Below are 26,256 nucleotides of genomic sequence, written 5' to 3'. Positions count from 1 at the left end.
TGCAGCACTCTGGTCATGAGAGTGACCCCACCATGTTTCAGTGATGGTAACTAAAGTCATAATTTTCCTGCTGCCTAATAGCTTCTAGATTCTCCTGTTTGTTGCCCATGCTGTATGTGTTGGTGTAGATGCACTTCAGCTGGGCTATTGCTTTTACCTCTAACCCAGGCATTCTTTCCCTAGGCTCATCTCCAGTGAGCCTGGTTTTATTCCCTTCTCCATTCAAACCTAATTTAAAGCCCTGTCAACAAGCCCTGCCAACTAAAATCCTTTTTCTCCCTTTGAGACAGGTAGAGCCATCTGTTGCCAGCAAGTCTGGTTCAAAATAAACCACCCATGATCAAAAAACAATTCCTTCTGTATAACCAACTTCTTAGCCATGTGCTGATCAGGTGGGTTTTCCTGTTCCTCTTAGTACTTTTCCATGCAGAAAGGATCAAAGACAAGATTACCTGAGCTCCTCCTTCAAAAAACCACCTTGATGCTCTCAGGTTTCTCTTGATAGCCCTCAGGCTTCTCCTTGAAACTATATCTGCCAACCCAAACTTCCAGAGGTAGGTAGTAATTGTAGGGCCATGACAAGACTAGGGAGCTTCCTGGTTAATATCACGGGCCCCAGAGAGGAAGCAGATTTTCCCTGTGGGTAGGGTCTGGTCAGCATATCAGGCCCTCTGTTCCCCTCAAAAGGGAGTTGCCTATGACAATTACCATTGTTTTGTTCTTGGCAGAGGCAGTCTTGAGGTGTGGAAGTGGCTGACTTGCCCTAGACAACCCTATGGATGGACCTTCATCAGCATACTCATTTGCCTGTCCTTCATGTTCCAGAGCTTCATACCTATTGTGCAAGGGGACCTGGGAAGGTGAGGTAGGCTGGGAGGGGGTTTACCTGCCACCCCAAAGAGGGACCTGTTTCCGTTCTTCCTTCTCTTTCAGGTCTCTTCTGTCTGCCTGATTGTGATAGCCTAGGGGATCCACTGCTGCTGGTGGAGTGTCCTCCTTGTTTCTTTCTTGCAGAATGACAGAGCGTGACTCTACTGATCAGCCTCCCTTTCATGCTCCCTGAGGAGGCTGCAGGCTCACTGCTGCTTGGGGATTGTCTGGGTGTTGTTTGGCATGTAGTGTGATGTTGGGTTTGTAGTAGGGTGTTGGTTGGTGGGCAGTTGTATTGCTAGCTACAGTTGGTTGAAGGGCAGTGAGTAACTGCATTGTGGATATATATGCATAGGAAATAATTTGTTCCTTTGTATTGAATAGTACTGATGCTTATTGCTTTGTATATTTGAAAAGAGTAGTACTTTGATACCGGTACATGTTTAAATATCACCGCTGAAATTGTTTGTCTTAAGAGTGACTTTTGGGGTTCATTTAAAAATATACAAATAGATTTGAATTGATTTTTGTATGTAGATAAAATATGTGAACCAGAACAACAAAATGTAACTGAATGTTGTCTGCAAGGTTCAACCTCTACTACCATACCACCAATATGCACCTCTGATGCCAGTGACCAACATAACTTTTTGAGCAGCCTGCGTGTGTATGTATGTGTGTGTGTGTATATATATATATATATATATATATATATATATATATATACACATATATATGTATATACACATATATATGTGTGTATAATATATATATTTATATCCTTTTTTATATTAGTAAAATAGATTTTGGCTCAGGCGAGGTGTTCCATTTTGTTTCCAGTTCTTTTTCTCTTGGTGGGGAAAGGAGTAGTAAGCAGCTGGGTGATGCTTAGCTGCCTACCAGGTTAATCTGCAATAGTCTGACATATTGTTTTGCTAAGGAAAGAGTGTATTTCCTGTTGAAATTTTTAATGCAGTTTCATCATATAGGGCATCTTGTCCATAGCACTAAATACATATATACTGTTAAAAAGAACTTCTGCTTTGGCAGTATGGTTACTCAAAAAGCCTGTAAAAGGATTTAATTTTATATAAATGAACGTAAGTAAAATAGTTTTTATCTATGCTTGGTCTTCAGTGTTTGCTGCTTGTTTTCCACCTGTGTTACATGCTAGGGTGGTTCATTGTCATGTCTGGAGAAATATGTCCAGAGCAGAACTCAGAAGAAGAGTGAACTCTGATTTCTATTGATGGATGTGAAAGAAGTTTAAGCATTAACAACATTGTGTAAAACATTGTATCTTATTAGAAGGGAGTTATATTACTCTGGCTGTTTATCTCTTCTTTCAGCTTGAATGTTTATGCAAAAATGTGGAAAAAAGATTCCATCTGCTGTAGTTTCACTGCTGTTTTTATTTGGCATAAATAGTTACTGATAAAAAATAAATGAGAATTCCCTCTAACTAGAAATCATTTTAAATAATGAAGATAGGTCAAATACTGAAATAAAACAGATGCAGTCATACAAATTCAGATGCTTTACAGAGTTTGATAATATTTACAAATAATTTACAAATCCAATTTATTCATATAAAAATAGGAACAATTTAAATCTTTTAAAAATTGTTCTGTTTTTTTCCTTGAACCGAATAAAAGATGTTCAGAAATTTAGTATGACACCTATTTGTGGTGCTATGCGTAAGTATCACCAATGGTACAGTAACAGATTCTGATAGATGTATGCCTTACGCAGTTGCATGCTTACAAACACTCCATGCAGAAATTATTAACAGGAGGATGGAAGTTAGAACAGGTAAAAGTTAACATAAAGCTGTTCTTGTGGGCAGAATTCTTTGCAATATTTTCTAAAAGTCAGTGACCTTCCAGTTTTAAGATCATCTAAGAAATATCTTTAGGAATTCTGATAGCTTGGCAAGACCCAAAAGGTTAGAATGTAGGTGTGGGGAGGTGTCACCTGGGATTAAGGTGATAACCTTAAGATAACCAGGAAGGTTTTTTAGAGACCATTGGCAGAACGAGAGCTGATTGTAGGGTCATGGTTTTAGATGGAGATTTATTATTATAGAAAGAAACTAACACATACCATATTAAGTACAATTTCTAGCAACTAATGTACCTTATTTTTGTTCAGAATTTCTAGACTTGAATTTTCAGCCACCCAGACAGATCCTCTATAAATCAGGTCAAATTGTGATCAAATCAACACATGATAGAATTATAAACTAGACTCAGGTTTAAGTAAAACGGGAGTCACTCAATTCTTGGAGGAAGATGATGATCTTGGATCTTGATAACACTAGACCCATCATCACCATCACAATGGATGTCTTGTACAACGCTGCCCATGGCATAATTAACAGCCTACTTGAATAGCCTTTGATTGGTTATGGTATCCATATTGTCAGGAGCAGGATGTGTTTCTTTTGAGAGTTTTTTGTACAGAAACAGGAAACCTGAGATTGAAAAATAAGTAAAATTATTAATGTTAGCAACATATAGTTATCATAGAATCATAGAATGGCCTAGGTTGGGAGGGATCTTAAAAAATTATTGAGTTCCAACCTGTTGCTAAGTAGTAAATCAGGGATTAGGTCAGATAGCCTAGGGGCACTGTTGAACTAGGCCTTGAATACTTAATGGGGCATTCATGACTTCTCTGGGCAACCTGTGCCAGTGCCTTGCCACCCATTGAATGAAGATTTCTTTCCCTAACGTCTAACCTATATTTATTGTTTTTTAGTTTAAAGTCATTCCTCTTTGGGAAAATTTCTGCTCCAATAGGCTTGCTCAATTATCTTTATCCCAAAACAAGACAGAAGAGAGTCTTCTCCTTTCTTTATTTGAATAAAGGGGGAGTCTGCTGGGGCATACCTCTGTGGTGTTGCTGAAAGTATCAGGGGATACAGCCTCTTTTTTATCTCTGTACCCCAGTGCTAGTAAGTCCTTTCTCCACTGTCTAAAGTACTCAGGGTTCACATTCTTCATTTGCCTGTGTACTCATTCTCCCAGTAGGTACCCTCCTTCGTTTCCTTTGTTTACACATTGTAATCAATATTCAGAATTTGTTGTTTTGCCCAACTAGAGCTATCTTTGTATCCAGTAAAGTAGTAAAGTATATAACTTTTTTTTTCTGTCCAGCAAAATAGATTTATGTGCTCATGCTAAGCTAACATCTCCTGCCGTATATGTGCAAGATAAGTTTGTTTAGCCAGTTATTTTTCTCAGATCTTATGTTGCAAGGATATCTTATCCTTTCTTCTTTCATATCACCTTTGTCTTACCATCATCTGCCTATGTAACAAGTCAGTCCCCTTCCTGTTTACTAGCTCTCTTTAAGTATTTTGTTATTTTGTTGTGTTGTGTTGTAGTTCAGTACTTATTTCAGCTTGCTAATTTTGCTAACTGAGTTGCAAAGGATCTACTTTGTGTCTCTTTTTTTTCCCTATTTTATTTTATAGTTCTCAATAAACCAGTAGATTTGGGGTTGTTGTTTCCTTGAGTGTTCACTAAAATGTTTGACATGATCAAACATATTAGAAGGGCCATGACCTTTGTAAGATCATAGCAGAATCCTGTTTGGCTGGCTGAACTGTAAGTTTTCCTTAGTTCATAGGACTTTTAACTCAGTTGTCATTTGTATCAACTAGTTGACATTTGGTGAATTACAGAATTGAAGAGTTGAAGCATTTTTATTTTCTTCCACTTGCTTGGAGATGACATCCAGAATAAGCTTTTCCATCACTTTCTCATGGATGGAGGTGGCCGAGGCGACTCTCACATAGTTTCCTGTGTCCTCTTTCTTACTGTGTTTGAAGATGGGAATGGTGTGGGCTTTACTCCATCCTCAGGCACCTCTGCCGTTCTCCATGACCTTTCAAAGCAGCGTGGCAATTGCCATGATGGCTCTGTCAGCACACATGGGTGCATTCAGTGAGTGCCTATGGATTTCTGTGCCTCAAATTTGCCTAGATCCTCCTTGACCAAGGGGAAGTCTCCCTTTCTTCAGATTCTCTTCAGGGTCTGGCATTCATGAGAGTCAGTCTTAGCAGTGAAGACTGAAGCAAAGTAGTAGTTCAGTAAGTCTGCCTTCTTAGTGTTCTTTGTAACCAGAGTACTCACCTCAGTAAGCACTGGGCCCACATTTTCTATAGTATTCCTTTTGCTATTGACATATTGAAGCTGTCACGTCCCATCTGTAATCATAGGCTGGCCTTTCTTTTTGTCCTTGATTTCCCATGCCAGATTTATTTCCACTAAGCCTTAGCTTCTTCATTGCATGCCTGTATGTCCTCTCAGTGTTCCTGTATTACTCCCAATGTTCTGTGTGTTTCTGGAATCCCAATTTTGGGACACTTTTTTCACAGATCCTTCTGAACACTTAGCATCTGCTTGTAAGTTTTCCTTACTGTCTTCTGTGGCTGCTTTTGTGATGTGAGCCTGCTAGATATCAGCCAGCAATATTTGGATAGGATAGGTGGCTAAGCCTTCCCTCCCTACCTTTGTTGTCTCTGGAAATGTAGCAGTATTTAACTGCGTGCTAGACTTTTTAAACAGTGATGGAAAGAGCTTCTTTGTTTAACTGTAACTATTATAGTATGCATCTAAATATAGTTCATGCTTTTAGAAAACTGACTTAATTTTTTAAATCAGAGTTTAGAGTTGTTATTTTAGAGTAGCCAGTTTCTTTGTCAGTTCTACTTACACCTCTGCTGTGCTTCCTACTCAGATTACTGTTAGTCTTTATTTCTAGCAGGAACTAGCAAGCATCTTCTGATCCCTTTCAGGGTGTATGTGTGGGAAAGAGTAAGGAAGTATCAAAACTACATTCTGATTTGGATTTTTGACCAACAGGCTTTTCAGTAGTTGTTTTTGAAGTTCTCTCAGTATGGCACAATGTACTTCTCTCAGTAATAACCAAATACCATTAAAGGATCTGAACCATAAAAAATCTGATTTCATGTTCAGTGTTTTGCAATTTTTTGCTTTACAGTGTAATGTGTAAATGAACGTTTTCTCTTTCAAGTATTTTGTTTGCATTAAGAAACACAATTTTTAATTGAGGGTAAGTCAGTATTTTCATAAATGAGATAACTTCAGTAAATTTTCTGTTATACTTTGGATTTTAAGAAGCAGCCTCTAACTGTGGTTCAACAAGAAAAGGAGTATCCATGAATCTTCTGTAGCTACCAGTTTTAATCTGCCTTGACTTCCTACTTTAGCTAGTGAAGATTTCTTTGAAATGAGACTAATATGCATATCACACATCTTCATTTAAAATGGAAGCCTTTCCTATGGGATATGTCCTGTTGTTCCTCTCTCCTTGTTGCCCAGAACTCCTCAAATCACATCAGTGCGAAGCTCAGTTACTGATGTCTGAAGGAACTAATTCTAGGACTAAATTACCTTAAGGCCTAATACCTTCTTTACCTTCATTTAAGCATTTTTCCTATGTAAAGTTTATAGACATTTAATTTTTAGTGGGGGCAGGATTACCCCCCTCAACCAGGCCATAATTTTCTAGTTGTGACCTAGGAAATGGTTGGCTTTCTGGGCTGTGGGATCATGTTACTGGCTGATCTAGACATGGTTTTGATGAAAATGTACATATCTGTAATAGTTGTACTATCTAACTGTAAGTAAACTAAGTAAATTAATTGTTGTTTCACTGTTGGGAGACTTTCAGAAAAGTTTAAGGTAAAATTACTGTTCTTTGGAGATCAGGTAGGGTACAAAGATGTAGAAATGGAAATTGGTTAAATGCTTAACTTCTTAATGAGCTTCTAATTTTCAATTTTTGGCCAGTGACTTTCTGTTTATTATTTCATAGGTACACACTTAGTAAATTTATAGTATTAATCTTTGAATTTAGTGTTTGATTTGTTCCACTACCTATGCAGACAGTGTAAACAGGAGGATTAAGATAGAACTAGATTTCTTAAAATTTACTTGAACGTATTCAAAGCATGCAGTACAGCTTTGGCCATGTTGCATTTGTTCAAGTTAAGGGACAAAGGACTTTTAGTATAGTTTCAATTAAAGGATTGTTTCTAGTCATGCTTTAAGTCTGATCTCTAGAAATTCAGAATGGTTATTGGATTATTATCATTCATATTTTCACAGTGGTTTTCTTGTCGATCTAAGCTGATCGTAATTCCTCAGATATGGGTTTATGGTGTTAATGGAGTCAGGATAATAGAGGAGCTCCCAAGAATTCTCTGGTCTAGTTAGAATGTACCACCATCAGATTGGAGAGATCATAATGAGAATTTGATGAGAATTAAAACGAGATTCTGGAAAAATAGAAACATAGATCTAAAGGAGGAGGATTGAATATTGAAGTTACTGCTACAAAACGTGTTTTCTTGTGTGAGGGGTATAAGACTAATTCAAGTCTGATGATTTAATCATGAATTTTTATTTTTATTTGGTCTCAGCATTTCCAGTTGCAGCCAGAGATTATGAATGTGAACATTTCTCCTTCAGGAGCCTGACTGGCCTCATGCTGCATAACAAGTATTTATGGTTGGTTCTCCAGAGTACAGAGGAGGATTAGCTGTGGTTGTTCCAAGTAATGGAAGCTAAGCAATACTGTTAGAGGGGGAGAAGTCTAAAATTGTTTCCATTGCTGATGAATTTGTAATCAAAATATAGTATATAAGCCAAAATTTCCCATCTGATGCGAAAATTAACTAGAAATCCATACCAATCTTTGCATATATTGCCCACTTACCTTGTACTGCTGTGATATCAGAAGGATATGTGAGTTAAGTATGATGGGCTTTTTAGCCCTCATGCCAGAATTTGTCTAAGTTCTGATATCTGAAGCACTTCTTAATGTATTAAAATTTGTGACGGCACCACAGATCTGTGTGTGAGCAGATGTATACATGAAGTAGTTAGGACAGGTGCAGGGTGTGCCCTATCCATTGGTTTTTCAGGGCCTCTTACTTTTCCCAAGTGAATAGTGGATGGGCAGAAGTCACATCCTTTCTTAATGCTCCTGCATTCTGGATGTGTTAATTCTAAAGGAATTTTATAGCTTCAGTTCTCTGGGCAAGAACTTGAGAAACAACTGGAGAACCTTGTCCAAGCATTTCTGAGGCTTCCTTAGTCGTTATCCCTTTAAAACATGAATATTTTTGCTGCATTTTCAATTAAAAATAATGAAAAAGCCAAGGACTATAGAAGATAAAGGACTGTTTATTTTATGTTTTAAAAAAATATGGATAGTAGTGCCTATAATTTAAAAGACATACGCTTTTTCTCCTGATTTGAATAACTGTGATGAATTCATGTTGTCATAAAAATTCATCTCGCCATTAAAAAAGAAGGAAAGAGCAAGTGTTCTCTTGTTGTCTGCTGTGGAAATGGTGAAACAAGGTTTGTGCCCTGTTTGGGAATGTCATTTTCCTGCTTCAGTTGTTTGGTGAAGGGTTACTAAGTGCTTATGATCTTCATGGACCACTTACTCTTACTTTATGACATGTCAGACTGTAACCTGTAGTTTAATAGAAAGTAAGCTCTATTGCAAATTAGGGTAACAAAGTTTATCTTCCTCTTCTTTATAGCACAATGACTGACAATAAAGCAAAGTCGACCAAACCTGCAAATAAGACTCCTCCAAGGTCTCCTTCAGATCCAACAAAGGACCGAGCTGCAAAACGATTATCCTGTGATTCAAATAGCTCCCATGAGGGAGCTATGGCAGGAGAAATAAGTGCTCTGGAAGAGGCCTTTAGAAAATTTGCTATCCATGGTGATACAAGAGCCACAGGAAAAGAAATGCATGGGAAGAACTGGTCTAAGCTGTGTAAGGACTGTCAGGTGATAGATGGGAAGAATGTGACAATAACAGATGTTGACATTGTCTTCAGTAAAATCAAGTAAGTTCCTCTCTGCTATCGTTTATCTGTCTCTCTAATATGCTTTGTGGATAACCATCTAAATTTATATTTGGTTCTTCAAAGACATTGTGAGTCACTATGCCTTTGTCACAGTCAGTCTCCTTTAAATGTTCCTTAGTGAAGCTGTTGCTTTCATTTTCTGCCTGCTACATTACATTGATTTCAGCATAGCAGGTATTGAAAAGTAATGCAGTGCAGAGAGACTGAATAACATATTTCTGTTTTGATTATGTCCTAACAAACTTTATTTTTTTTGTCTACAGTAAATGCTGTGAATGATTTCTGAATGAAGTCAGGATGTAGTCTTGCATCTTGACAAAACTCAGCCTCAAATAACTGAGGCTAAGGTGGGATATATACTAAGCCCTTTTTCTGTACCTAGTCTTGATATCCAGCAAAACAGCTGCTCCTATTTGAAGTGTAGGGTACTGGTCACACCAAACTTGGTTTTTTTATATATTTTATTTTATGATATATGATGGTGGTGTTTATTTTTAAATTGTCTTTAGCTTTTGTCAATTTTAATTCTCCTTCATTACAGGAAATTAAAAAAAATCTTGATGCTACTTTCTCATGTTGATGTCTAAGCAAGTTGATGATAGGGCAACTCTGTGATAATTAGCTGATTTAAAGTAGTATCTGTTGTGATACCTGCTAGGGTAAAATGAACCCAGTTTCATTATGCAAAAGTCAGTTGTGAGGTGTCAGGGACTTAGGGCTGAAGAAAAACATCAGTGCATCACATTGCCATTGATCCGAAGTCTCTACTCAGCTCAGAATTTCTTGTCTCCTTCTGTGGAGTGTGCCTGTTCAGCATTTTCTAAGATTGCTGTTAAGAGTTGACATTTCAGAAGAGATACGCTATCTTTCCCCTTTCTCTCTATTACTTAGTAATTGGAATACTTTTGCATTTGTTGCAGTTATCTTAATTGTTTATTAGTTGCTTACTCTTTCCTTATTTGTGTGTATACATCATGTATTTTACAACTACTTACTTTTTTCTCGTTTCAGATTTAACCCTAAGCTAAAGGTTAATGATAAATTTGGAATGCATCAAGAAAGGCCTACTCAGTACATAAACTCCTTATGTAATCTTACAATGAGCTATTTCCAAACAGGGCACTACAGTTATTTTTGTGTCATTTTTGTTTTACAGTTCAAGTTGTTTTTTGTTTTTTGTTTTTTTTGTTTTAGCATCCTTGTTAATGAAGAAATTAAACAATGTAAAAGAATTTTCAACACCTCAGAAACTGCGGTGTACTGCTTCCATGCCAAATGAAAGAGTTAAGTTTTCAGGTATCTGAAGCCTCTGTACTTCACTACTACTTTTATGTTCAACAGCTACACTCTTATCTCACAAGACAGACTTTGGCCTGTGATTCTGATAGCCATCTATAGAGTTTCACTGAGACAATGTTGGTGGCTATTGGTAATTGGCCAGGGTACACAGTCCATATAGTAGAAGAAATCTTCTGCTGTATAAGATTACAGTTGCATGTAGCCAAGCAAATTTTCTGTCAGTTCTTTAATTGGGAAATGAGTTTGTTAAGCAGAGTTTGCTTTCTAGCCGGCAAATGCTTGTTGTGAACACCAATGGAAAGTTTTTTTAGAATACTAGAAAACAAGTACTATATGATCTGTTTGTCATCTTGATAACTTTCTCATGATCGATTTATTGTTCTACAACCAATGCTTTGTTTATTTATTTTTTTTTAGCTAAGCTGTTACACTTGAAAACAAAGTTAAGTTGCAATGATATTCTATGAGAAGAAAAAAATTTCCAAATTACTAAGCGTGAACTTTTACTGACAGGACCAGAAATGCAATTTTTTTTTTTTTTTTTTTTTGCAATAACTTCAGCTTGGGCTTTCTGGTAAAATGTGGAGTTTAATATTATATCTTAGTTTTAGCTAACTTCAAGAATTCCTTTTTCCACTTTCTGTCAATATACAATTCAGCTATCTGTTCTTTGTACTTGACATGTTTAGAGTGGTAATGCATTTTGGGTATACTGAGCTTAGTGACATGCAACTTCCAGATGTGCAGTAGTATTTAGAAATGAATGGTTTTCATGAGAATGGCAATTCCGTGATTATCTTTTTAGTAGCTGAAATGATTGCCTGCTTTCTTGGAATTGATGTATTAACGGACTTGTTTCTTTTATGCAATTCTTCTGGAGTTGCAAAAGTTTATTGGTCATAGTTCTTTTAGTGTGCTTGCAAGATGGATTGGGTGAATCTTACTGCCTTAGACAAAGCAATCTCATTGGTGGCACAAGAAAAGGGCACATAAATGTTCTGCATTTGGTATGAAAAATGTGTCTGCGTTCTTGTTAATCCTGCAAGACTGTGAGACGCAACACAACAACCTAAGAACTTGAGGGTTTTTTGTATTAAGGAAAGCAGAGTATCTAATAATAGGTGTTACTGATCTCTGACCAGCACTCCGGCATGTTGTTCTAGGAACTTCAATTTCTTTGTTGAGGTCAACAACTGCACTCGGGAATGTGGTATGTTAGCTATGCCATACACATACTTCAATTGTTGTATGTAGTTAATATGGTAATACCCATGATATAAATGCCTCTGATGTTATTTTAGAACTGTTATCACTCAGTACTACAAGACAACGATTTAAGCGCTGCCATAAAACTGTTAATTCTATGATATTATTAGACAGAAAAATCAAAATATTTCTGTTTATACTGACATGTTACTATGGTTGCAGGCAGGCCTGGGTGACATCAGGGCTTGGATCCATTATGAGCATTTATTTAGGTAGTTGTCTCCATGGAAACATTTGTTTGTTTTGATGTTACTATGTGCGAAATCTTAAACAATTTTTTCAGTTCTATACAGGATTGTTATTGAAAGCTGGTTAATCTACAGAAGCTTTACAAATATACCATGATCTCCACCCTTTAAAATATTTTTGCTGAAAGATCAAGTGAAAGCATAATTGTCCTCTTAGATTCCATTAATGGTTGCTTATGTTGCTTTGACATGTTTTCTTGTTGCTGAGGAAGCCATGTGTTCTAAAGGCCAGAAAACACTCCTCCATCTTTATGAGCAAGGAAGTTTTTGTTCCCATGGAGAATCTTCACAACAATTTTTGTGTGCCCTGAAACAGTTCCACTCATATTCTATATTTAGTACATCTTGCAGAGTCAGCTGTTTAGCCTAGTTCCCACACTGAATCTGTCAAGTCTCTACAGGAGTGCTTCCACCTGAGATCAGCTTGGACTTAGTTCAGCATTAGTTAACCATTGCTACAGGACCATGGAAGAATTAAAATGGATGTTTTCAGTAAGAAGCTGGCAAGATCATGCACTCATTTTCCTTTTGTCAGTACTCCAAAAGTGATGCCTCCTACTTATTTCCATGAACACTACAACAGATACAGAGTGCAATAACACTGTTTGATGTAGCTGAAAGTTTGCTCTAAAACTCTATTTTTCAACATAATCGCCACTATTAGCTATGCATTTTTCCCAAATGTGAACAAGAGCCTATATGCTGTACTTGTGAAAGTCTGCACTAGCAGAGGTAACCCATGCTTTTGCAGCTGCTATGTTGAAATAATTGCTAGGAAAATATTGCCCATGCAGTTCATCTTTCATTGACACAAGCAGTTGGAAGGTGCTAAATTCAGACTATATAGTGCCTATCCAGACAAGATAGGTAACTTGCTCCACAGTCGTCTAATTGGTATGAGGCCCAGGGATCTCTGTGTTTCAGGAGAAATGTTGTCTTTTTCTCTGGACTGACTCTGCAAGTTCAAGCCTTCAGCTTAGTCAGCATTGCAATGTAGCACACTGTTGTTGATAGTTTGTTTGGCTTCCTGGAGATCCAGTAGGCTCACCCCTTTCTGATACCTCAACACTAACCAAATTGTTTTCTTTCTTTAGTATAATGGTGATTATTTTAGTTGTACACTGTTACTTTCCTTTCATGAGTGGCACAAGCTTCTGAGGATGCTTCTAAACCTCTGATGGCAAAGTTGAGATAGAGGTCCTGTTGAATCCAGAAAATTGGTGCCCACTTAACTGTATCAACAGTTTTCCTGCTGCAAACAGGCCAAGACTATGCAGCGTAACTTTCAATAGATGGATTTTTCTTCTGCAAATGGCCATATTATTCTGCTGAATTATGTTCTTTGCGTGTGTGTGTGTACTTTTATTGCATTTTTAACTGTCATTCCCTTTTGTCTCAGTGATTCTGTTTCTTAAGCATATTTGTTGCTTTAGATCAAAACTGCAAATTGAACATTTGGCTCTTTACAGTTCTCCTTGCTCTATAAACTGGTCTTTGGTTTTATCTATTATCTTGAGATTGAAGGGCAAAATTTGCCAGTTAGTAGATGTGACATGGAAAGAGAGAAAGATCTTGGACTTTTGTTAAACTTGTTAGGGTTTAAAAGACTACAGCTTTAATTTTCTATGTTTGATCTGAGGACTGTTGCTCTTCTAGGGAAATGGAGATCTTCAGGGGATTGTCAGTAAGGCTTTCTCAACTGGATCTCCTAAGAGAAAGTTTGGATACTGAGCATAGAGATCATGTATCTCAAGAAGTGAGGTGAATATTTTCTGTTGTTATCTGAGGGTATGTGTACTCCCTAGGGCTTTCTGGAGTGCTTCATAACAGGCATAAAAGTACAGGACTTTAGAAGAGGAATAAGCCACCGTAATTTAATGAGAAGAATTAATTCTTCATTTCTGCTGACACAGTCGAGCATTGTACCACTTAGTGTCATTTGTGATCATGAGCACCAGCAGCTGCAGAGCAGTGATGATATTTGGCACCAGGCTGTGACTCCCATGACACATGACAGCACTAGCTTCATGGCCCAGATGTCTTCAGTCTTTATTCTGTGCCCTTCAGCTGAAAACATTGTTCAAAAAAAAAAAAAGTAAACTAATGAGTGAAGCAATTGTACTGATAGGGGCTGTATTATTTATGCTGTGCAAAAGATAGGACTGATGTTTTATTTCACAACAAGAATGTTCTGTTTTTCTATCAGCCAACAACAGACATACGATGACACTGTAAGATGGTAGTAGTTCATTCACCACAACTGAAAAATAAATATAAGAAAACAAGATAGATCTGTGTTTATTGATCGGAGTTCATTATACAAGATTTCCAGGTATACTCATTACAGTATGCCAGTTAACACTGGATTTGTGTCTGAGTGTTATTTGTTGAGCTTTTTAAAGGGAACTGACAGCAATTGCGAGGTTACTTCACTTGGAGGAACCAGAGCAGCAAGAGATTGATATGAGAAGGTACTGAAGTGAGGATCTGTAGAGGAGATGGTATGCAGCTTGAACGCATCATCAGTCTGTATTTAACAGATTGTACGTTCAAGTCTCTAGCAGTGAGACAGTGCCATGGGATAGGTGGAGGGGTGATGACACTATTTACTATCCTGTCCAGTCACTTCCCTTAAGATAATTCGTGGTACTGGGAGAACTTAATTAAACCTATTTTGATAACTCCTTATGCTCAGTCTACCATGTATCTGGAAATGGGTCAGTGGCTTGGAAGTACTGCAGGGGATCTCATTCTCCCCCTGCTGAAATGACCATTAGCTGACCCTCCTTTGTGCCCAGATGGAGTTAATCTCTCCCTTACCCACTAAGTTTGTCTGTTATTGTGTAATAGGTCTGCATGGTTTCAGAAGATAAAAAAATGTGCCTGCAAAGCTGCTGTATCGCTTTTGCAAGACCCCCTACTCCAACCACTCTCTTGTTAGTGGGGTGATCTCCTTTCATTTTAATATTTGGGACATTTAACTTTTTTTGTTTCTCAGTTTACAATAGCACACCAATGTGCTAGTTGCTGCTGAGCAGTGTTGTACAGAGCCAAGGATGTTTCCGCTTTTCACCTTCTCATAGTATCTTACCAGGAAGGGTGTAAAGCAAGAAAAGGCGGTTACTGAGCCCTTATTTGAGGTAGAGGCGCTATAGAAAGAGATAATAGAGATAAGGGGGATGAACTCACCCCTCTCGGCGACCGTTTAGTTAAGGAACGCAGCCCCCTCTCGTTCGAACACTGGCGCGCCGGAAGGAAGGGAGCCAGGGAGGGGGAGGGGGCAACCCGCGCAGGTTCTGAGTGTATCTGTGCTCCCGGAAGTACTGCCGGAAGCACCACCGAGAGGGAGGGGGCGAGAGGACGCGTGGACCTGGGCTTGTGCGCTCCAGTCACTCAGATTCTCATTCACTGGTTCAGGCTGTGACCAGGCAATCCCACTACAAAGGGGGTTTGAGAGGTGTACAGTAATTTGAGGCTTGACAGAACAAGGACAGCTGACCTAAACCGGCCAAAGGGATATTTCTTATCATATCACGTCATGGCAAAAACTAAAAAACTATGGGGAGTTTGCTGGAGGGACTGCTGCTGTTCAATGAGTGGCTGGGTGTTAGTCAGTGGGTGGTGAACAGTTGCTTGTACATCATTTGTTTCGTAAACATATATATATTATAATTACTGTTATTTCTCTCTTCCTTTTCTGTCTTACTGAATAACCCTCAGCCTATGAATTCTACTTTTTTTTAAATTTTTTAAAAAATCTTATCTCCCCCCATCTCAGTGGGGGCAAGGAGAGTGAGTGAAAAGCATGTGATATTAGCTGTCTGCTGGGTTAGACCACAACAGTAAGTCAATAGGTAAGTATCAAATCTAAAACAGTGATAGCTGGACTGGAAGGAGAGGCTGAAGAGATATTATAGATCATCAAAGATACACTGTTGGAGGAAGCAAATCAGATCTGGTAATACTTGGAACAAACTGGATACCCTTTATTCCATGTGCCCTGATGTGATGTACTCAGAAGTTCTAAGAGAATGGGCAATGGAGTTGCTAAGCTACTCTCAATTTTGTGGCAGTTTGGTGAGAAGTGTATGAGGACCACAATACAGTAAATGTTACTCCTGACTTCAGAAAGGGAAATAGTTAGCTTTACCTCCTTCCTGGGGAAGATAATGGAGCAGCAGTCCTGGAAGCCACTTCCAGGTATATGAATGACAAGAATATCATCAGGAGCAGTCAGCATTCATTTACCCAAGGAAAAGTCAGCTTGACCAACTTGAAAGACTTCTACAATGAAATGTCTGGCCTGATAGATAAGGACAGAGCAGCAGGCATTGCGTGTCTCTATTAGGCCTTTAAAACACTGTCTCCCATACAATCTTTGTAAGCAAGCTGTTGATGTATGAGCTGGGTGCATTCAGTGAGTAGGATCAAAAACTGGCTGAACATCTGGGTGCAGAAGGTGATGATTAGTGGTGTGTTGTTAGGGATCAGTAATTAGTTGCGTGTACCCTGTGGATGAATACAGGGCCCAGTTCTGTGCCACATATTTATTAATGATATGGATGACAGGGCAAAGTGTACCCTGAGAAAGTCTGCACGTGACTCAAAACTGAGAAGAGTGGCTGGTATACTAGAGGGTCATGCTACCATCCAGAGGGCCCTCAGCAGAACAGAGAAATGTGCTGACAGGAATCTCAAGCAGTTCAGTAAGAAGTGCAAAATCCTGCACTTGAGAAGTAGCACCCCAGTAATATATGCCAGGGACCAATAAACTGGAAAGCAGATCTGCATTAAAAGCCCTGGTGTTTGCCTGTTCTGGTGGAAAACAAGTTGAGCATGGGCCAACCAGTGTGCCCTTGCTGAAAGTAAGGTTGCAAGGGTATCATGGGCTGCATTAGGCAAAGTGTTAGCAGCAAGTTGAGAAAGTTAGTTAGTTCTGCATGGCCCTGGTGAGGCCACAGTAGCAGTAGTACATCCAGTTCTGGGTTCTGCAGTACAAGAGTGAAGTGGATGTACTGAAAAGTGACACAGTGTGGATAAAGGGACTGGAACACCTTTCTTGTGAGAAAAGCTGAGGGAGCTAGAACAATGCAGCCTAGAGAATAGAATAAACATAGCCTTATGTTTATTCTTTGATCTGGGTGGAAATAGCAATGGTGTATGAATACATGTGGATTTAGTTTGTTGGGCTTTTTTCTTTTATGGATTGTCATCACAGTGCAGCATCAACTTTCTGAAAAATGTAAAATGTTAACCTGTTTGTATTGAGTTGCTTTTTCTTTATGCTTCAGTTTCAGGCTAACTTGTTCCACGGAAAACTTTGCAGTGTGTTTTGTATTTCCCCATTGTTCGTAGGCATGCTAGATGACTTTGAAACTAACTCTTAAAGCACCTATGTAAATTCACTTTATTTCCTAATTTCTGATACCCATAAGAATTAGGTTGGGCTCATAGTTTTCCTGTTTTATTTCTCATTTCCTGTTTTTTCATCTTTTTTTTCCTGAATGACAGGCAAATACTTTTTCCACTTTTTTTTTAACGAATTTGCTTAAAGTAAGCAAAGCAGGTTTGTTCCTGGTTGGAATAACTTAATGTTTCTACCAGCTTGTAGTTAATTGAACTATTCTGTATCCAAAGCAAGAACATATTTTAAAGTATTGAAAGATTGATCTAGATCTCAAATGTATGCTTAAAAAAAATCTATTGTGGCAAAAGGAATATTTTGCACATCTGGATGTTCATATTTTCTGTTTTCAAATACAGTTGTTTTTATATGATTTTCTGTTGGGTATCTCTTCAAATATTCTCCTTCTCTAACTGTAAACAGTTTGAAAGACTGTTTTGTCCTCAGTCTACCTTTTCTCTTGATTTCTATATAAAGGAAATGACTGTTAACAATGCAGAAAAATTGCATTAATAAATTTAACTCTCTTACTGCTCTTTTAGAACACATGAAGACAAGAGGGAGTTGGGGAGCAGGAATGGGGTTTGTGAACGTTTGAGTTCTATGGAAATTCAACTCTAAATGAATTACTCCTAACATGGAAAGGTTGGATGCAGTTTGTTTTTTTCCCCAGAGCTTTCAAGTCACCCCTCCCTACACCTCTGAGTTATCCCTTTTGTGTAGGAGGGTAATTCTCTGGAAGGGGAGATGTGCCAGTTCTTCTTTATTTTAGGTTACGTATCTTGTTTCGTTGTTGAGAGAATTTGAGGTATTTCTATTGTGTATATACCTGCTCTCTGAAGTCTTCTTTCTTGAAGCATTGTAGGGTGAATAGTTCTAAAGAAAGGAATTCAGATGGAATAGTGTGGAGAATGGTATATTTCCATATGGCTCTATACAAATGGTACACAGACTACTGGAAAAAAAAAAAAAAAGCTCACCTTTTTGTTGGTCAAGGCATGCTGATGACTCCACTAGTGAGGGATCTCCAACAAGAAATCCTTCCCTAGTGGTGGTCAGCCCTTAAATGGGGTCTGGGAGAGGTGGAGCCAGACTCCACCCCTTCCCATCACACAGGTACATTACCTTCACCTGTGCCCCTGCGGCTGAATCAGTACTTGCATCAGGTGATCAATCAGTGGTTCAGGTCATGATTGAACAGTTCCCCTTCAAGCATATGGTTTAGCTCTTGGCAGTTGGTCATGCCTGACAAGTTCAATGTGAGTGTAAAGGCAAAGGGACCAGTGCAAACAAGGAGATGTTACAAAAGGAAGGAAGATGAATGCTCATCTGTCTTGGAGGATCTAGACTTGCATGGAAAAGACTACAGAAGGAGGGATCTCCAACAAAGGTCCTTCCTCAGTGCTAGTCAGCCTTCACCTGTACTCCCAGGGCTGACCAGGTCTTTTCTCCAGGTTCTCAATCAGTGGTTCAGGCTGTGACTTACACTCCATATGCTCCAACCCTTCACAACATGAACAGCATGATTGAGCCAGCTGGAGCGTGAGCCTTTCCTAATTTAGAGATCCAGTGCTTTGTGATGTCCATACAATTTGCCCATAGCAATACAGGTTAAGATAATGTAAGACGATTGATGATTGGCTCATGGTTGAGGTTCATGTTCTGTTATGGTGTTGTGGTTTTATGATTTTTGTTATTGGTATTCCACATCATAACATCATGTAGTGCATTGGGAGTAAAAGAGTTAATGTTCCAGCTCCACGGTTCATTGATAGTTATAGGTATACCTGTCTCAGAAAAGAAGAGCTATGTACCCCAGGGGACTTCGCATTGGTTTGTATTTTTATGTTCTTTGGCTCAGAGGAAAAGATAAAACCTGTTCGTGTGTCACAAGACTCTCTCTTTCCTTTGGGGATCTACCCAGCAGCAGGTGCTCGATGCCGTCTTGCCTTCAGCGTAAGGCCTTTGGTTTATTGGGCACTCTCTCTTGCTCATTTTTATTTGATTTATTAGCTTTAATTCCAATTATATTGTATTATATTGTGTTACTTTGCTTTCCAATATCTTATTTAGTAAATTAGCTTTCCTCCTCAGATTGTTGCCGCTGCTTTGTTTTCAGGCCCTTTTCCCCTTTCTCGGGGCATTGGTCTGCGGATCGCCCACACCAGTCATCACGGAACTGGGCTGAACCAGCCTGTAAACTATTGACACATAGACCAGTGCATGACAGTGTTACTGGAGGCATGCAGTTGTTTGGTGCAGGTCTGCCTTATGTTCCGTCAGTCCCACGTAGGCCATCACCAGGTATTGTTCTTGTTCTCACAGCAGTGTTGGAGTGCTTTGATGACATTTCACTCCTTTGGGTGATCCTAGAGACTCAAAAACTCACAGGGAGTAGTACAGATGTTTCAGAGGTGCTAAGAGGGGGACATCTGCCCTCCAAGGCAAAATATAGGCCATATTCCTGTTCTGGGTCAACACTTCAGCTTGAACTGGGGCATGTCCAAGCTGTCTGTACCAAACCCTTTGGCCAGATATCTGTGACTGTATAACTATATCAGGCACCAAGGTGGGGGGAGGGAGGGGGTGGTCTGATCTGCCATAAGAACATGATGAGGGTCCCCTTAGTGATGAAGACCGTAGTGTTGACCACAATGTCAGTAGGCCATGTACTTGAGTACTGGAGGAACTGCTGAGCCTCCCACCTCCAGTAATCTCCCCCGAGGTGCAAGTAGGCCACACCACTTCGGTCCTACTTGCAACTTCGAGGGCCATTCTATTCTATGGGTTCTGGGCTCTAAATTTTCAGTTGCAGGGAGCAGAAGATTATTGTCATTGGGGCATATGGGGTCATGCTTGATTATCAGTGCCTAAAATTTGTATCCTAACGGGGATACAAAGCTGCAGTTCTGTCCATTGGGTGTTCTGACCATCCCCCTCTTCAAACTGGATTGTTTCAATGGAGGGATGATATTCTGCTGCTCTCTACTTCCTCAATTCACCCTTGCTGGACCCATCCATATACCAGGCATCTTCAGGAATAGACTATTTTCCTTCCTGGATGGGACTCTTCTCCACTGGAGCAATCATTGTCTTTTGTGGCACATTGCTGTGATATGCCACTGAGCCTAGGATCTCCTGAAGTTCTTTTTTAATGGTGATGAAGACAGACTACTCCTCTGACTGAGACACATGACCTTTCATGCCACTGTCTGTCCGTGGCTCACCCCTGTCTTAGGAAGGTGTGTCAGATTTTTAACCCACCCCTGAATTGGCAAAGTAATCTTGAGGGCCTGTTGAAAAGGCCTGTTGAAAAGCCTCATGTTCCATTCTCCCCCAGTCCCATAGTTGGCTCTTCTTTTGAGTTGATACAAAGGCCTCAGCAGCTGCGCTAAGTGGGATATAAAGAAACACCAGTATCCCAGTATATCCAAAAGTTATTGCAGCTGTTTAGGTGTCATAGGGACGGGGAATGTCTGAACCTTCTCTCTTACTGCACTGGGCAGTACTTTTTAGACTACTGGTTGGTCTTTCCTAATCAAACTACTCCCAGAAATTTCACAGATAAGCCTGGACCCTGCACCTTCAGTGGATTTATAGCACATCCTTTTTCCTGCAGGTAGTCAGTGAATATACTGCCTCCAGGGAGTCAGATGTCAACATGAGATCATCAGTATAGAGATACAAGCTGACATCATTAGATCTTCTCCAGTCTGCCAGGTCACATGCCACTAGGTTATGACTGTACTGGCAATAAAATGTTCAAGTAGCACTTAAAATTTTACTTGAACTTCGTAGTGATTTAAAAACATATGTGTAGCACTCCCGCCCCCCCCCCCCCCCCCTCACCTTGCCATCATGTGAATTGGCTAAATGTATTTGAAAAATACTGTTTTTATAGAAATATAAATCCTATCTAGTAACTTAAAAAACTTCTCATCATGTTAGACCTTGTAAAAAGGTGGAACTAGGCTTTTTGCTGTAATAGTACAAAAGCTTGGGGAAAACTTCCAGGAAAGTTGGTAGCACAAGAAAGTTTCTCTTAATGAAATTTTAAGAAAAAATTGAGAGAAGAAGGATGTTTGGATGATATGTTGCTAGGGAATGTCTTGGATATTCACTGTTGTTGCATAATAATTTGTTTCTTATTCTCTTACCTGCATGATGATTTACTTTGAAGGTCTTAATAAAACCATAATTTAAGCTCTAATTTCTTGAGACTTAATGATTTAACAGCTTACAGTGTTAAGTCCTATTTAATAATGATATTTTTCTTTGAATTCATGTAATTGTTTGGATGTTGCCTCAGTGAAATAAGATGTTGTATCACATAATCATGCAATATCTGGTCCTTCTTAGTGAGACACTTTTTTTCTCTGTTGAGTTTCTTTAATAAAAATATCACTGTCTTCTTTTAAATGTGATTCCTACTTTGGTGTCTTGTTTATTTTTTCCTCTTCTCTTTGAAGTGCCACACAGCATTCTTGGAAGTGGTTAACTGCTCTCATCAAAGGTGTCTTCCTTGAATGTCAGTGCAGTCAAAACATAACATTGCATAGGGAGAGACAGCATTAAAGAAGGTTACTGTCAGTCAAAGTCCAGAAGATGCTGGTGTTAACAATACAGTTCATCATTCTTGGCCTCTTCTTCTTAATCTCTGATTTTCATTTACTTACATAAATTCATATTAATTAATAGTAGAAGAAGAAGTCCCACAAAATTGCTAATAATGCAAAAGTGACATTTTGTATGCAATAATATTAGATTAGTTTTATATATTATCTTTATATTCAATATTGGTTTGTTTAATTAATTTGGATTAATTGTGTAGGTGCCCTTCTTCAGCTTGTGATGGTAGGTAGTTTCAGTAGTGCTTGTGCAGAATATATTTTCACTGAATGTAGACTGCTCTCCCTTTTGGTGAAACATTTTAATGCTGCTGTAGAGACTGAATCAAAGTAAACCATCTGCTGTGATTTCCTGTGACCACTCACATGAGATCATTGGTGGGCTCTGGATGGATGATTTGTATAATTACTGTTTTTCCTTGGTGATGAAACAACAAGTAGATGTGCACTACTCAACTCTAGAAGAAAGTACAGATCATGTTGATTCTTTGCTGTGTCTGGTCAGCTCTAATGCTTTTGCCATAAGCCTCTACACTTTAATAAAAAAAAAACTTTTGCAGCTATTTAATCTTTCACTCTTTGAAAGATGATGCACTATTTAAGTATGATATGTTGTAGTAAGGAAAGAGCTTCTTATCGCTAGGTTGCATAGGATTGTCATAGCCTGGGAAGATAGCTGAATGAAATCATTAGGTATTGATAACTGTAATTAAATCTTCATCTGTTTCTTAACTTCTTTCTTCTACTTTTATGAGGAAGACTTAATGAGCTCTGTGACTCCATCATCATGGATTTTTGTATTTTGGGTATGTCCAGAGATGTCTTGGCAGTTCTCAAATACTAGGTCAATACAGTTGCAGTTAAGAAATTTCTTACTCCATTCTCTGTGATCAGTGTGTGTGTTTGCAGTATAGTGCATATCCTTAAGATGGCAAGAATGAAAGAGAGTTTTGAAATAACTCAATTTTGTGAATAAGAAAACTGGAATATCTGCAGAAGGACAGTTCTTAGGCACTGTCTTCCTGCTTCAGCACTAGTTTGTCCTCTAGTATATGGGATCAAGACCTGTTTCTAGGGTAGTTTTCTTTCTTTCTTTTTGGTTTGGTTTGTTGTTACTTTAAGGCTGTGTCTTGCATCATTCTGTACTCTTCTGCAGCTTTTGCTGTCACTTGCTTTGTGTCCCTTGGCAGTTAACTTTCACTTGAGTCATGCTAACAAACAGTGCCAGTCCTTCATGTATGCAAATAAGTTTCTGTGTTTGTGAATTACTCTGGAGGTTTTATATCTTTTACTAGATTCTTGCCCAGAAGCAGACAACATGTTGAGGATAAATGCAGTATGCTTGGGATAAAGTTTGAATGTTTTAAACTTGTCTGTTTTGTGTGTGTAAAGTTTCTCCATTCCTTGAGTAGAGTTCAGAGATTCACAACCAGAAAATCTTTTCTTTGTATAATACTTATTTTGAAGATTTTTATCAGTAGCTAACTGTTGCATGGATCTGTATTCTTAAATAGCCAGATGCAGAATTGTTTCAGTTTAAGAGAATAAAAATAAAAACAAACAACCTAATGCACTGCTCTCTGAAGCTAATTTCATCTGTTCTAATCCCTATTTTATGATCAGATGTACCTTCTGCTTCAGATTTTTCTTAATCTCATCCTTCTTGAATTCATTAATTTCTATTCATCCCTTTTATTCATTTTAGAGAGTTTTCCTTTGGAAGCTTTTACCTTCTGCATGTTTTTGCTAAGTAATTTTCTTTCTCCTCTTTCCCTCTTCATTCCCATCTGTCCTGGTTTCACTTGGTCAGTAACGGGTAAGGTTGGGGGAGTCTAATGTGTCCCTTAAGGAGTACTGATGTTGTGTGAGAAGAGGCAATAATCAGCAGTATTACTGTAAAAATTACCTAGATTAAAGTAGAATTAATTCCTACCTTTTTCTCCAGACAGAACATGCATCAGTCCAGCACCATACATCATGTCTCCTACTCTGGGCTGTTACAACAAATGGAACACTAGTCATGAACTAAATGGACTCTGTGGACAATTTAGAGGTGTAGACTATAGCAGTGGTATCTATGTAATTAATCAAGGTGTGTGAGAAAGTGTTGGGTGTAAATGATACGGAATAAGAGGTGAATATTGTCCTGGTTTCAGCAAAAACTGTTAATTATGCACTGATGTTCTGATGGTTGGTGATGGGAATGTGACTGGGGCCAGGCTCTGCAACTCAGTAGAGAAGAGCCACTGCTGTGACTGGCATGACAGCAGGTTATGGGATAGAGCCAGGGTAGGTGGCCTGAATTAGGAAATGAATTATTCAGTACCATATAAAATCATGCAGAAGGCTATAGATTTCTGGGGTGTTGGCTAAGGGACAGCTGATGTTTGGGATTGCTGGGTATTGTTCGGTGGTTGGTGAGAACTTGCAATGTTGGTTGGCAGGCAGTTGTGCTGTTAGCTGGGCATCAGTCATTGGGTGGTGAATAATTGCATTGCAGCTATATACATATAGTTATCATTGCATATTTCTTTACTTTTTCCCCTTCTGTCTTAGTAAACAGTGTTTATCTAAATTTACAAGTTGTGTTTTGTTTCTAGTGCTGACAAAGATACCTACTAGTGGTGCAGTGAACTACTTAAGTCCTCTTGCTTCAGATTTTTAAAGCTCTTCACAAGCTGTCACATCTTCATGTGCTTAGAATAAACTAGATATATTATACTTGTCTCATTCTGTATAGACAAATACTACCTGGAGGTGAACTGGTACTTCTGTGTTCAGTTCCCAGATGAACTATATGTATTCTTTTGTCCTCGCTGCCTTCTCTTTGATTCCAGAGAGATTTCTATGAGTTTTATATGGCTATCGCTATGTTACAAGAAATCCATCTTGCACTGAATTTTGCTCTGCGCCATGTCTGTTGCTTTGTTGACCTTGAATGATGATAAAACTGATAATGGCAATGCCCTATATTCACAGGTTATGTGAACCTGTTCAGTTTAGGTCCTTACTTCTGATTGGGCAGTGTTGCTAGAACCAAGTAAGTTATATTCATAGAGTAATTATGAAAGTTGTCTAGTCATCCTGTTTGTTTGGTTCTAATATTTTTCTGAAGGGAACTAATTTCTGTTCAATAGCCATGTGCTCAGATGTCCCATCTCCAAATATTACCACTACCTTAGGTGAGGATCTATAACAAATTCTTCCTAGGATCATTTTGCTAGTGATGTCTCGATATCTTCAATTATATCAATGATACCTTCTTTCCTAAGAATTTGCCAGTTGAATTCTGCTTTCATCAACATCCAGGAGTCCAATTTCAGTATCCCAGTTCTACCTATTAGTCACTGATGCTGGATAATGCTTCAAGTTTTATTTTCTCTTGATTCTTTTACTGCTACCTTTCTTTAGAGCTATTAAATATTACAGTGCAAAACACCTGATGGAGTTGTTCTGCAGTATCGTTCTTTCTCCCCTCTCTCTTTAGTTGTATTTGCAAATAGAAAATTCTATTGGCATGTGAAAATCTAGCTGTAGTGAGTTTTAATTTATGAGATTGCTACTTATGAATTGAGTAAGATCCATGTTTCTTTTTCTTTAGTTAGGATTTAGGGAATAATTCTGGTAGATATTTATTGATGAAAATTTTTCTGGAGTTGTAGTTTACTAATGAATGTGACACCATTACAGGATTAACTTGGATTATTTAGATGATTAGTTCTTAATGGAAGAATGACTCTTACAAGAGTGTGAGAGCAGGAACGGCACATTAGAAGTTGTCCAATAAAATTTAACATGCCAGTAAGTCAGAAACTAACAGATAAGCCACTTGGGCATTCTGTTGCCAAAGCAATCCTTCATTTATGTCTTCTTTGGGAAGGGCATAAATATAGGGAGTATTCAAAGTTGAGGTTGCTCAGACTTTCAAGTGAGAATGTGGTCAAGTTTTGAGTGGCATCTGTATTGGCTGAGACATACAAGTCCATGGTGAATTTAGGGTATGTAAACATTTGAAACAAAACTCATTGGATAGAAGTTTATTCAGAAACATTTGTTGTACTCCCATCTGTAATTATGCTGCCTTCAGGCCTACGTCAGAGTTTCCATACTCCACAGACCCAAGCTTTATATAGTCAGATGACAACTGCCAACATAAAACAGCACCTATTAGTTTATACTGATGTAGTCCTTCCTGGCATAATAGCAAGAATAGAAGCTTCTTTCACACTTTCTGCACCATCCTTTTTCCTCTTGAATCTAAGGAAATTAAAAGGAAGCATGATTAGCAAGTGGTATAGGTAGATTAGACTTTTAGTCAGGAAACTGTTAAAATAGGAGACTGCTGAGTTAACTGAGATAGTGCTATTGTAGATGGGTTTCTGATATTGGTTGAGGACTTTGTATGTAGGTTATATGGAGTGTAATTGTCTATTTTTTAAGCTGAAATTGTTGACAGTTACTAGTTCAAACAGTATACAGGTCCAAATAATATAGGAGTATTAATTTGCATGACTAAGTTTTCACATTACACTGGTCCAATCTTGTTATCACATCACGATGTTAGTAATAACATTTGCAAATAAATACTGTGTCATTTGCTATTACAACTTAATTTGG

At 38.5% G+C, this 26,256-nt stretch overlaps 1 protein-coding gene across 3 annotated transcripts in view; it reads left to right on the top strand.

Annotated features, from left to right (window-relative positions):
• The window catches only part of TPPP (tubulin polymerization promoting protein), a 51,667-nt gene that overhangs the window by 8,349 nt on the left and 17,062 nt on the right, over positions 1 to 26,256 (top strand). Inside the window, exons 2-3 of one of the 3 annotated variants that reach the window (XM_065753064.1) lie at positions 729 to 860; positions 8,459 to 8,773. In XM_065753064.1, coding sequence (XP_065609136.1) covers positions 817 to 860; positions 8,459 to 8,773 — 359 coding nt within the window. In that variant the 5' untranslated portion in view covers positions 729 to 816. Of the gene's footprint in view, positions 1 to 728; positions 866 to 8,458; positions 8,774 to 26,256 lie in introns of all 3 variants that reach the window. The other 2 variants (XM_065753063.1, XM_065753065.1) reach the window with 2 other exon arrangements.

This window comes from Cyrtonyx montezumae, unplaced genomic scaffold (genome assembly GCF_038088225.1).
Source record: "Cyrtonyx montezumae isolate F1298 unplaced genomic scaffold, pur_monq_1.0 scaffold_8, whole genome shotgun sequence".
In the NCBI taxonomy this organism is placed as follows: Eukaryota; Metazoa; Chordata; class Aves; order Galliformes; family Odontophoridae; genus Cyrtonyx; species Cyrtonyx montezumae.
The sequence above is the reverse complement of the archived record's forward strand: the minus strand, read 5'-3'. Positions and strand labels throughout refer to the sequence as shown.